The sequence below is a fragment of the Mytilus californianus genome, unplaced genomic scaffold (genome assembly GCF_021869535.1).
Source record: "Mytilus californianus isolate M0D057914Y unplaced genomic scaffold, xbMytCali1.0.p SCAF_10, whole genome shotgun sequence".
Taxonomy (NCBI): Eukaryota; Metazoa; Mollusca; class Bivalvia; order Mytilida; family Mytilidae; genus Mytilus; species Mytilus californianus.
This window is the reverse complement of record NW_026262582.1, coordinates 48545354-48559598: the sequence shown is the minus strand read 5'-3', so window position 1 is coordinate 48559598 and position 14245 is coordinate 48545354. Positions and strand designations below refer to the sequence as shown.

At 32.5% G+C, this 14245-nt stretch overlaps 1 protein-coding gene across 2 annotated transcripts in view; it reads left to right on the top strand.

Annotated features, from left to right (window-relative positions):
* Positions 1-14245, top strand: part of LOC127718277 (prolow-density lipoprotein receptor-related protein 1-like) — a 208771-nt gene that overhangs the window by 124245 nt on the left and 70281 nt on the right. For both annotated transcript variants that reach the window (XM_052224271.1, XM_052224272.1), the window contains 7 exons: positions 670-795; positions 1939-2070; positions 6539-6673; positions 8244-8376; positions 10145-10423; positions 12115-12248; positions 13227-13352. In XM_052224271.1, the coding sequence (XP_052080231.1) occupies positions 670-795; positions 1939-2070; positions 6539-6673; positions 8244-8376; positions 10145-10423; positions 12115-12248; positions 13227-13352 (1065 nt within the window). The remainder of the gene's footprint in view (positions 1-669; positions 796-1938; positions 2071-6538; positions 6674-8243; positions 8377-10144; positions 10424-12114; positions 12249-13226; positions 13353-14245) is intronic.

The following is a 14245-nucleotide window of genomic DNA, read 5'->3' as shown; positions in this document are numbered from 1 at the left end:
TTGACCCTTTGAAAAAATATGAAAATTTCAAAAAGCTTGAACCACACTTTATCGGAAAAATTTCATTGGATATTTTGCACTCTGACAAACACTAATTTGGATCATTGAGAAGCTTGATATTTCCTTAACAATAGAATGTGATTAAAACGTTCATCTGATTTCTACAGAGTTATCTCCCTGTAGTGTTATGTACCCCCTTAAATTCTCTATTATTATAAGATACATTGAAAATTGAGATTGCTAATAAAAGTTTCAATACATTTTATATGAAAAAAACAAAAGATAAGCAAATAGAAATCGAAAATGTCCCCATGGCAATAAGATGAAAGCTAGCTTCAAATTTAGTCCAGATTCAAGTGAGTATGGTTCAAACTACAATGTAAAGATGAAACCGCAGCTAAATGAAAAAAAAAACAGTGAAGTAATTTTACCATGTTTTTTCTAAAAAAATTAGATAAGATGGTTGTTAACACTTAAAAAATATATCTAATACAAATGAGAAAACATATGTGCTTGAAAAATATTTCTAAAATGATCTTTTTTTCAAAAGTTGTTATTTTTCAAAATACTAACTCCCCTTAAGAAATGCTTCGAGTGTGTGAGGTTTTTTTTTATAGCTTTCTGGGAATGAGGTTCACTTTTAAATGTGTTGAAAAATTTATATTATAGATAGAATAAACAATTGTACCAACAACAATGGAGGGTGTTCACAACTGTGTTTACCAACAGGACCTGGCAGCCACGTTTGTAAATGTACTGCTGGATTCAGACTGATCAATGGCACAGAATGTACAGGTAAGGGAAGCAACTCAGTTCTAATTAAAATAAAAGTATAGAGTATTTTTAATACAGAAATTATTGTGAGGTTTTCATTAATGCAAATTATACCACTGGGTGTGTACCGCAATAATAAGAACTTGCATTCTGATATCTGACACATATATCTGTATGCAGATTGTCCTGAAATCGCCATAATTAAGGAAGTTCGCTAATCCGTTTCAAAATAACAAGCTTTTCATAACACTAGTATATATTGATAGGGGATTAATAAAGGAACCAAAAGAGCGAAAAAAAAATATAGGTCTGTTTGCTTGTTTTCGAGATATTAGCCATTGAAATTTTGGCGGGAAAATGTTCTCTCTTGATTTTTCATAGCTTTATCATTGACAAGTTTAAGTTCTCAAAAACTGTTAAAAATTAACAAAGATTTTATAAGACTTTTACAGATGGCTTATAATTATACATGTTAAAGATTTATAAAAAGAAAAATGGGGGTTAGTGGGCAAAATTTTTTAAGGCATTCAAATAGATAAAACCAGAGGATTCCGAAAATCTGACAAAAATTCCAAAACATGACAAGCAAACATCCTTAATCTCATATTTTTGTCCATATACCAAATATGGCAATGATAAATACATCCAATAGTTTTGAATTTACATCGTCCTGAATATGCATGAAATATTTGCCACTGGACGTTAAGCAACCAACAATCAATGAATTTACACTATACCATTGGATTATGATTGGTAAATAATACATATATAGGAAAGGGAGACTCAAACAAATTTATAATTTTGTAATCACTTTTGCAATATACTTTTGTTATATACCCTTGATTCTGAGTAAAATAACACAACCTATTGTGTAGGTAAGGGTAGGCTGCTCTTTAACATTGATTTTCTTTTACTTTTATATGAATAATCTAGAAACATACTTTTGCCGCTATTACTTTAGTTTTTCAAATGATTTTATTTTAAAACTCAAAAAACAGTAAGGTTGTCACAGATTATCCCCCTTAGTGGAGTTTGAAAGAGGTAGATCTCCCACTTTGTAGCTCCAAAAGGTTGTCAGGTATGACTTTACATTGTTAGTGAAAAAGACTTTGTTTATGAAAATATAAACATAAAACATGCTTAATTGCTTCTGTTGTTTTTCAGGAATTGAGTCTTTCCTTATGTATGCCACAGAAACTGAAATACATGGTATACAGTTTAATGATGAACAGAAAGCAGAGGCATTACCACTCATTTCTAAAATATCAATGGCCAAAGCTATTGATTTTCATGCAGGTAATTGTGACAGGCATTACATATTGTAAAATATAAACTTAACAAAAAAATAATGGACCAATTCTGTCTGAAATAGTTTTGTTACTTTTCATTAATTATATGGGTAAAACTACCTTGCCATTAAACATGACACCTTGCAGGGTGTTTCGTCAATATTAAACTACCTTGCCATTAAACATGACAACTTGCAGGGTGTTTCATCAATATTATGCCAACTGTTTCCAAATATTATTTTGATTTTTAAAAATTTTCCAGTTTGAAAATATCAACATTTTCCCTAAAAATATTCATTCTTTCAATTTTGATGATACATGGGGATTTAACAGATTTTTTTAGTCCCCTACCGACGAAGTTTGCACTCTGTCCGTCTGTCTGTCCGTCCGTCTGTCCATCCGTCTGTCCATCCGTCAGTCCGGCGATTCAGCTTTCCACACTTTTTTTCTTCGTTCTTGAAGATATTGATTTGATATTTGGTATATAGTTTTGCCATGACAAGTTATATATCAAGTTCGAATTTTGTTCCAGTCTGATGATTTAGTCCAGAGTTATGGACCATAACTCTGGACCATATCTAATGTTAGAGTACTATGTTAAACCATATTTCTGTACAAAGGGAGATAACTCATTTTTTAAAAGACATTCTTTGGTAAATTATTTGAAGAATTTTTTGGCAGGTTTGTTTGTTATTTTGTATAAACTAATTTTCTGAATGCTATATATATATATAAAAAAAATTATGAAGTGAAATCCTTTAATTAGATAATAATCTATTTTTATTATACGACCGCAAAAATTAAAAATTTTTTGGTCGTATATTGGTATGACGTTGGCGTCGTCGTCGTCGTCGTCGTCGTCGTCGTCGTCTGGCGTCGTCCGGCGTCGTCCGAAGACACATTGGTTTTCGCACTCTAACTTTAGTTTAAGTGAATGGATCTCCATGAAATTTTACCATAAGGTTCTATACCACGAAAGGAAGGTTGGGATTGATTTTGGGGGTTATGGTACCAACAGTTAAGGAATTAGGGGCCAAAAAGGGGCCAAAAATAAGCATTTTTGTAACTTCCAGACAATAACTTGTGTGTAAGTGTATGGATCTCTCTGACATTGTACCACAAGGTTCCATATCACAAAGGGAAGGCTGTTATTGATTTTGGGGGTAATTGCCTCAAAATTTTAGGAATTAGGGGCCACAAAAGGGGCAAAAAACAAGCATTTTTCTAGTTTCATGACAATAACTTGTGTGTAAGTGTTTGGATATTTCTGAAATTGTACTACAAGGTTCCATATCACAAAGGGAAAGCTGGAATTGAGTTTGGGGGTAATTGCCCGAAACGTTTAGGAATTGGGGGCCAAAAAGGGGCCAAAAATAAGCATTTTTCTAGTTTCCAGACAATAACTTGTGTTCAAGTGTATGGATCTCTCTGAAATTGTACTGCAAGGTACCATACCACAAAGGGAAGGCTGGGATTGAGTTTGGGGGTGATGATTCATAAGGGGGTTCAAAAAATTTTTGGGGGGGGGGGATTTTTTTTTTTTTCTTTTTTTTTCTTTTTTTCCTTTTTTTTTCTTTTAAAATTTTCCATTTTAAGTTGGTTATTTCTGATTTATATTTAAAAGCAAATAATAATGATATGGTAGGAGATACACACCAAACAGAATGTGTAAATTATTATATAATAAGTATTGTGCAATAGCAAGAAATTTTCAATTGCACAGTATTGCACAATAGCAAGAAATGTTCAATTGCACAATAGCAAGAAATCTCCAATTGCACAGTATTGCGCAATAGCAAGAAATATCCAATAGCACAATATTGCGCAATAGCAAGAAATTGTCAATTGTACAGTATTGCGCAATAGCAAGAAATATTCAATTGCACAGTATTGTGCAAAAGAAGATACTTCGTATAAATTGCTTATTTCTTGATCAATTTCAATAGGGTTTTATTCTTGAATTCTTGGGGTTCTTTAATATGCTGAATCTAACCGTGTATTAAGTTTTTGGATTTTGGGCCCCGTTTTTAAATTGGTCCACATTGAGGTCCAAAGGGTCCAAAATTTAACTTTGTTTGATTTCATCAGAAATTGAATTAATGGGGTTCTTTGATATGCCGAATCTAACCGTGTATTTAGATTCTTAATTTTTGGTTCCGTTTTCAAATTGGTCTACATTAAGGTCCAAAGGGTCCAAAATTAAACTTTGTTTGATTTTAACAAAAATTGAATTCTTAGGGTTCTCTGATATGCTGAATCTAAACATGTATTTAGATTTTTGATTATGGGCCCAGTTTTTAAGTTGGTCCAAATCGGGGTCCAAAATTAAACTTTGTTTGATTTCAACAAAAATTGAATATATGGGGTTCTTTGATATGCTGAATCTAACCATGTATTTAGATTTTTGATTATGGGCCCAGTTTTCAAGTTGGTCCAAATCGGGGTCCAAAATTAAACTTTGTTTGATTTCAATAAAAATTGAATATATGGGGTTCTTTGATATGCTGAATCTAACCATGTATTTAGATTTTTGATTTTTGGGCCCTGTTATCAACTTTGTCCACATTGAGGTCAAAAGGGTCCAAAATTAAACTTTGTTTGATTTCAACAAAAATTGAATATATGGGGTTCTTTGATATGCTGAATCTAACCATGTATTTAGATTTTTGATTATGGGCCCAGTTTTCAAGTTGGTCCAAATCGGGGTCCAAAATTAAACTTTGTTTGATTTCAACAAAAATTGAATATATGGGGTTCTTTGATATGCTGAATCTAACCATGTATTTAGATTTTTGATTATGGGCCCAGTTTTCAAGTTGGTCCAAATCGGGGTCCAAAATTAAACTTTGTTTGATTTCAACAAAAATTGAATATATGGGGTTCTTTGATATGCTGAATCTAACCATGTATTTAGATTTTTGATTTTTGGGCCCCGTTATCAACTTTGTCCACATTGAGGTCAAAAGGGTCCAAAATTAAACTTTGTTTGATTTCAACAAAAATTGAATATATGGGGTTCTTTGATATGCTGAATCTAACCATGTATTTAGATTTTTGATTATGGGCCCAGTTTTCAAGTTGGTCCAAATCGGGGTCCAAAATTAAACTTTGTTTGATTTCAACAGAAATTGAATTATTGGGGTTCTTTGATATGCCGAATCTAACCGTGTATTTAGATTCTTAATTTTTAGTTCCGTTTTCAAATTGGTCTACATTAAGGTCCAAAGGGTCCAAAATTAAACTTTGTTTGATTTTAACAAAAATTGAATTCTTAGGGTTCTTTGAATGCTGAATCTAAACATGTATTTAGATTTTTGATTATGGGCCCAGTTTTCAAGTTGGTCCAAATCGGGGTCCAAAATTAAACTTTGTTTGATTTCAACAAAAATTGAATATATGGGGTTCTTTGATATGCTGAATCTAACCATGTATTTAGATTTTTGATTTTTGGGCCCTGTTATCAACTTTGTCCACATTGAGGTCAAAAGGGTCCAAAATTAAACTTTGTTTGATTTCATCAAAAATTGAATTCTTGGGGGTTCATTAATATGCTGAATCTAACCATGTATTTAGATTTTGGATATTGGACCATAATAGGTGAATGTCCAATTTAAAATTTTTAAGTTCTTAGACCACATTCATTCTGTGTCAGAAACCTATGCTGTGTCAAATATTTAATCACAATCCAAATTCAGAGCTGTATCAAGCTTGAATGTTGTGTCCATACTTGCCCCAACTGTTCAGGGTTCAACCTCTGCGGTCGTATCAAGCTGCGCCCTGCGGAGCATTTTATTAATGTATATATTACATTACATTGTGTAGATAAAAATTGTTGACATTTTATAGATAAGTTACAAATCTATATTAGTTTGTGACAAATAAAAGAAAAAATATTTGGAACTATTAACTATATTTGATTATAATTTGATAATAGATATACACTGTATTACATCATATCTAATTTTAGAGAACTATTAATCATATCTAATGTTAAAGTGTTTTCCACACATTTTTTCATCATGCTTGAAGATATTGATTGATAATTTTTATATAGTTTTATCATGACAAGTTATACAGATCAAGTTCGAAATTTTATTTCGGTCTGATAATTTTGTGCAGAGTTATGGTCCTTGGACTTGAAAAATTCACTCATTTAATCAGTTTTCCACACTGTTTTTAGTCATGCTTGAAGATATTGACTTGATATTTTCTTTTTGTTTACACCATGACAAGTTATAGAACAAGTTAGCATTTTGTTCCAGTATAATGAATTTTTACCCGGTAGGGGACTATGTATTGCCATGCAATACTCTCAGAATGCTTGTTTTATAGAAAATGGCAAAAATGATTATTATTTTATAAAAGAAAATATGACCTTGCCAGGTTTAAAGAAATTGAATTGTGTGTTTACAGCAATTGTGTTTAATATTAATGACTTTCTTTAAAATACTAATTATTTATTTTTTATCTTGCAGAAGATGACCATATATACTGGATGGATAGTAAGACACAATCGATATCTCGTATTAGACGTGATTTAATGGAACGGAAAATAATTGTTGATGATGATATGGGTTCTATTGTAGATATTGCTGTTGACTGGATTGCAGGTACATTATATGTTAATTTGTAGGCTCAGAAAACATCAAATATAAATAAGAAGATGTGGTATGAGTGCCAATGAGACAACTCTCCATCCAAGTCACAATGTATAAAAAGTAAACAATTATAGGTCAAAGTACGGCCTTCAACAAGGAGCCTTGGCTCACACCGAACAGCAAGCTATAAAGGCCCCAAAATGACTACTGTTAAACAATTCAAACAGGAAAACCAACGGTCTAATTTATATAAAAAATGAGAAACGAGAAACACTTATGAACCACACCAACAAACGACAACCACGGAACACCAGGCTCCTGACTTAGGACATACAAAGGCTGTTTGTGTTTTTGATAGTTTAAAGATTGAGCATTTGTTGATAGTGTAAAGATTGAGCATTTGTTGATAGTGAAAAGATTGAGCATTTGTTGATAGAGTAAAGATTGAGCATTTTTTGATAGTGTAAAGATTGAGCATTTGTTGATAGAGTAAAGATTGAGCATTTTTTGATAGTGTAAAGATTGAGCATTTGTTGATAGTGTAAAGATTGAGCATTTGTTGATAGTGTAAAGATTGAGCATTTGATTGACATTAAAAACCAAAAGACATCTACATTGAAATTATGACAAAAGACATTTGTGCAAAAAAGTTATTGCCCCAAAAAAAATGTTATGCTTAAGACAGTGTTGTTTTGACTTTTTATTGTTGCTAAGTCTAGATATTTAAATCAGAGAAGCATCAATGATAAAATTAAAAAGGAGACGGATTTTCATGTAACAATATATGTTTTTTACTGTAAAATGAAATAACTTTGGAAAAAAAAAGCAACTTGGATTTATAGCTTTTTTCTATTCAACACCATAAAACAATATAATGAAATAGTGTGGATTCATTTATTTTTCGTGGGTACCATTTTTCGTGGAATGACAAAAACTGGCATTTTCGTGGATATTTAATTTCGTGGTTTTGGCGAAGTCTGCATACATTCCTTTAGAAAATTTAAAATTTGTTGAACATTTAAATCGTGGTTCCCCTGTACCCACGAAATCCACGAAAATTGGTATCCAACGAATATTAATGAATCCACAGTAGTGTGGATTCATTATTATTTGTGGATACCAATTTTCTTGGATTTCAATGGGAAAAGAAAATACAAAATGTTCAATGTGACATAAATTTTCTATAGCCTTGTATGCAGACTTTGGCAAATCCAGAAAATAAAATATCCACGAAAATACAATTTTTCCTCAATCCACAAAAAAATTAGTTCCCAAGAAAATTAATGAATCCTCAGTACTGTAAATTCAAATATTATTGTGAGGTTTTTATTAATGCGAATAATGCGACTTGGTGATTACCACAATAATAAGAACTCACATTCTGGTATCTGATACATATATCTGTATGCAGATTTTCCTGAAATTGTAATAATTAATTTCGCATTTTTGTCCATTCTTCAAAAATCGCAATAATAAATGCACCCCCATAATTTCTGAATTTACAGTAACTTAAGAAACTTTCAGATTTTTGTACCAGCTTGTGTTTATTCAACACAGTAAAACAATATTTATTTCTTTATAGGTAATGTGTATTGGGTTGATGAAGGTCATGACGTTATAGAAGTGGTCAACTTAAACAGGAGTAGTCTGCGTTATGTCATTGTTCATGGAGACGGAGAAAAACCAAAGGAGATCGTTATTGATCCTGTGAAAGGGTAAGTTACAAAACAATGAAAAATTTGTATTGTAACTGAGGGCTATTCCATTAATATGTATGTGGGAGGGTAGGAAGGGAAGTTTAATTATTGAATGTGGGTCATGGGTCTTTTTCAATATACGTCTATTACTATTATGCAAAATTATCTAAAAAATGGTTCTTGGTTGTAGGGATATTTTGAAAGTCCCTTCCTAACCTCCCACATACATTTAAATAGAATAGCCCTGACCTAATGATATTAAAATACACCATGATGTTAATAAAAAAAAGTTGAGCCAGCCACATTTTGTCATGGAAGTGAGACATAGCAATATTCCTTGGGCATTGACAACATTTAGGTTCAGTCTCTGGTTTAAGTTCTTTTTTAGACATTAATAACTTTGTCAAACCTTCATGGAAATTTAGGAATCTCATCAATACACCAATCTCGAGTTTTTTTTATGAGTGATGTTAAATGATGTCATTGAATAAATTGGTTCGTACTGTGATGTTATAACATATTAACCATTGTGACAAAGGAAATATAACGGAAAGTGTATGAATTTGAAAGTTGTTTATTTGTACCATAACTGACACCATGATGTTAGTTTGACCACAACATGAACAACCAAAAAGAAATTTAGAGTTCAGCAAACTTGACAAATTTTGAAAGACTTAACATCCAGGCTTCGAGAAGTTTTAACAAATACACTGCACAGTTTTACCAAGTTAGACTTATGTCTTGTCTACAAAAAGTTTAAATAAAAGTATTGTGCTAAGGTAAGGTGTTCTGTATTGAGAAGATAGCTCATAACTTAAATTATAAACCTATGTGAAGAAGGAAACACCACTTTGCTTAGTTCAAAAGTTTAAATAGACATTAGATAATAGTCCTTCTCTTTTAGTAACCTGATAGCTCCCGAACCAAAACTGAGCTTTTGGAGCTTAGAATATTTTGTTATGCCCCTGTCGTAGTGGAGGTTTTACCCTTGTCCATCCGTCTGTACATCCGTACATCCCAAAAAATTGGTTTCGGTTCTCTAACTTTAGTTTGCCTCAAATCAAATGTTATGAATCTTTATACACGATGCTTATTACTTCAAAACACAGATCAAGTTTGAATTTGGGTGGCGTCACTTTTACCTTTCTAGAGTCTTGCCCCTTTACAAATGAAAAAAATGCTGCATTTTTCGTTTCCATTCTCTAACTTAAGTTTGCCTAAACCAAATGTTATAAATCTTATACATATGCTTCTTACTACAAAAGTCAGATCAAGTAAGATTTTTACCGTTCTTGAGTTATGTCCCTTTATAACATTATGTGCAAGCGGGGGCATCATTTGTGTCCCATGGACACATTACCCATTAATTTATGCTAGATCTAGATCTGTTCTATGGATTACTGTGGATTTGTTAACTTTCATGGGAATCCAGTTTTTGTAGATTTCATGGGTCAAGGTGAACCATGAATTTGAATGTTCGACAAAGTCCATATTTTTCTATAGTATGCAGACTTTGGCAATTCCACAAAATAAAATATCCACAAAAATTTGGTTTACAGTACTTTTTTCTTATAACATGTACTCCCTTATTTAAACTGTTTTATGTCTACCTATATTATTATACATTGACCTTTATGATTGTTAATTAACTATGTGTAAATATCTGTTTTTGCCTGTATTTTATATGAAGGCCTCAGGGAAGATCAGTTTTTGTAACTAATTATGTTTAACTTTATGCATAAAGTTTTTTATTATTATGTATTATTATTGTTGTAAATAATTTCAGGTATATATACTGGATAAATTATGCTGAGCAGAAATATGCAATTATGCAAGGTCGAATGGATGGCTCGCAACAAAGGGAGCTAATCACTTCATCAGAAATGGAACTTAAACATTTAACGATAGACTACCATGATAATTGCCTGTATTGGTGGGATGCTGTCAGTAAAAAAATTATCAGATACAATATCAATGCTGTAAAAATTGATACATCAAGTTTTCCGAAAGTTGATTCTTGTGTAGGATTAACTGTGTACCAGGACCACATATATTGGGCCCAGTTGTAAGTACAGATTATCTGTGTATGGGGACAGTGTTTATTGGTATGCATGTAATATTTGCCACTGGACTTGTAACAACAGTCCATCCTCATTATCAATTAATCACTCAATCGGCCTTTTTAGAATAAGAGTGATTGCGGGTAATTTCAATGTTTTTAAACCAAAATGAAAATAACATTATGCAATTGGTTGGATATCTTTTTGGTTAGGACATTGTCAACCAATCACAACACTTTGGTGTATACTTTTGAAAATATTTCCCAGAATGCAATTGGTTGGATTTTTTTTGGTTTAGGACATTGTCAACCAATCACAACATTTTCGTGTATACGTTTGAAAATATTTCCCAGAATGCATTATCTTCTGAAAAAGGGGTTTTACCTTGCAGGTATTTGATTCCTATTTTTCACAAAATTGAAACTGCTGAACAAAAGTAAGGTTAAATTCAAGATTATTAAGAAATTATGAATACACATTTAATTATCAAGTTTTCTTATACATGTGTGTATTGCGTACAGGCATGCCTTCTTTTGATCTGTATCATGTTAAAGTTTGATTTTAAGGTTGTTTAAACTATGAAATTATGGTCACATGGACTGGAAGCTAATAGTACACATGTTCATTGTGTTATAAACTTTAAAAAAACCATATGCCAAATTAGGCTTTTGACCTAGATATCATGGTTTACTGAACATGGAAATGTGATAGTGTGAGCATTGCATGGTGGACACATATTTTTTTTATTCTATTTTGATTCTAATATGGTTTTAATTTACTGCAATGAAGTAGAACAATAGAATTGAGAATGGAAATGGGGAATATGTCAAAGAGACAACAACCCGACCAAAGAGCAGACAACAGCGGAAGGCCACCAATGGGTCTTCAATGCAGCGAGAAAATCCCGCACCCGGAGGTGGTCCTCAGCTGGACCCTAAATAAAATTGTGTGCTAGTTCAGTGAAAATGGACGTCACACTAAACTCCAAAACATATAAATGAACTAAAATTAAACATACTAGACTAACAAAGGCCAGAGGCTCCTGACTTGGGACAGGCGCAAAAATGCGGCGAAGGTTAAACATGTTTTGTGAGATCTCAACCCTCCCCCTATACCTCTAGCCAATGTAGAATAAAGAAACACATATAGCAATACACACAGTAAAACTCAGTTAAAAAGAAGTCCGAGTCTGATGTCAGAATAGGTAACAAAAGAAACTAAGCAAAATGACAATGATACATAAATGAACAAAGGACTACTAGCAGTTACTGACATGCCAGCTCCAGACCTCAATTAAACTTATTGAAAGATTATGTCATCATCATATGAAAATCAAGTACAATCCCTCCTGTTAGGGGTTTAGTATCATACCATCATAAAATATATGAGAACATAACCGGTATCATGCCAACAACTGGTTTTAGAATAAATGTGTTTATTTCCGATGCAAAGACCCTATGAGTGAATCAATATTAATACCAAAATATGCAATCCTTAATGACTTGACAACAGTATCATAACTATATCCTTTCCGAATAAGTCTGTTTAAAGGTTTGGTTACATCAAATGAAAGTACAAGTTACAGGCACAATCAACATCAATCATCTTCTCGTCAAATCATTTTCTTTCATGATACTAAAAAATACAACGATTTAATCTTAATCTATTTATAAATTATAATTACATTATTTTTTAGAGAGAAGAACAAAAATAGTACAATTAAATTTGCCGACAAGCATAATGGAAGTGATGTGAAAATACTGAGAGAGAACTTAGGACTACAGATCACCGACATTAAGGCATTTGACAAAAGTCTACAGGGACCTTCTGGTGAGTACAACCTTGCATGACGGAAGTCTTTAGAAATAATATGGTCAAATCTTAGTATTGGTTTTAAAGGAATGAAATGTTAATTTTTAGAATCCAATGATAAGTTTATGCAATCTTTTCCATTCAGTTCTTATAAAGACCTTAAATACTGATCTAAAACATTTTGTATTATGACCTATATGTCATGCTTGAGTGAACTCATAGTTTTTATATGACTGTCGTATATTGGTATCACGTCGTCATCATCGACGTTGTCCAAAGACATTTGGTTTCCGGACAATAACTTTAGTTTTGAGTGTATGGATCTCTATGAAATTTAACCAAAAGGTTCAATACACCTTGTCGCTATTTGGAATTCTGTCCCTGTTGACCCGAGAATCTGTCCCGCTTGAACTATTGACGTCATACAACAATCACTTTTCCATTGTGGCGTCAGATATTTTGTATTATGACGTCAAAATTTTGCAAGAACCTTTGTGATGTCCAGTAATGGCGGACAAATAGCGATTAGGTGTATACCACAAAAGGAAGGTTGGGATTGTTTTTGGGGGTGATGGTCCCAACTGTTTAGGAATTGGGGGCCAAAAAGGGGCCAAATAAGCATTTTTCTAGTTTCAGGACAATAACTTGTGTATAAGTATTTTGATTGCTCTGAAATTGTACCACAAGGTTCAATACCACAAGTAGAAGGTTGGGATTCATTTTGGGGGTAATTGCCCAAACGGTTGAGGAATTAGGGGCCAAAAAGGGTCTAAAACAAGCATTTTTCTAGTTTTCAGACAATAACTTGTGTTTAAGGGTATGGATGTCTCTTAATTTGTACCACATTTTACAAAAAGAAAATTTCTTCAAAATTATTTTTTTTGGAAGGGGGGGTAGAAAAATTTCAGGGTTGGGCCTCTGCGGTCGTATCAAGCTGTGCTCGGCAAAGCAGTTTATTAAATATAGAAACATCATCTTTTTTTTTTTATTTTGTAGAACCCAATACTTGTAGTAGTGGTCTGAATGGAAGCTGTCAACAGCTGTGTTTCTATACTGGTGGTGATATGCCATCATGTGCCTGTTCTTATAGCAAACTGGGAAAAGATAGACACACTTGTGAAGGTAAGAAATGCTAACACATTTTCATTTTTTTTCAAAACATCTCATTCTTGTGGATTTGATTGTTGTTATTTATTTAAGAGTATTAATTTTGTTGTTTTGTGAAGCAATTTTAAGTTTGTAACTTTTGAAGATTTTTTTAGTTATCTTGGAGAAACTCAAAGCCAGCAGTATGCAAAACATAAAATCATTCTGCACCTCCTCTTAACTCCTTATACTTCACTAGTCAAGATCATAGTAATGACCCTCAGATTTGCAACATAAAAACATAAGACTTGTCAGTGACGCCCGAATCAATACAGTTGGAAGGCCAAATAAAAAAACACTACAGGGAGATAACTCTGTAAAAATCAGCTGAACGTTTTAATCATGTTCTATTGTTAACCCTTTCAACGCTACACAAAGAAATAGAAAAATGGCTGCTGCTGCTGCATTTTTTTTGTGTTCATTCATTAAAACAGTATATTCCTTTTCAGACTGCTGTATCTTTTTAATTATTAGAGCTATAGACAAAGTTAATGCATGAAAAATGCTCAGGAGAGCATGAACTGTAATGTTATGCAATTATTTTAGTAAAATTTTCATCAAGCTACCTGCATTTTCAGGTAATTAACAGGTAAAAGGTGTAAATTATTGTATTTGTGTTGGAATTTTAATAAAAACAACTTTTGATCTTTATTTATTTTGTTGTTTTATCTACCTATAATAAAGAAGACACCAGTTGCTCGATTCCGTAGCGTATTTGCACCATACACAAGGTATATGATGTAAACGTGGCGCAAATAAGTGGCTCCATCTGCCAAATTTTTAGTCAACCTCTTTTTCCCCCCTTTTTCTACGTCTCGTAAAGATCAACCAAATCATATTTCCCACACGAATTGAATGTAATTAACACA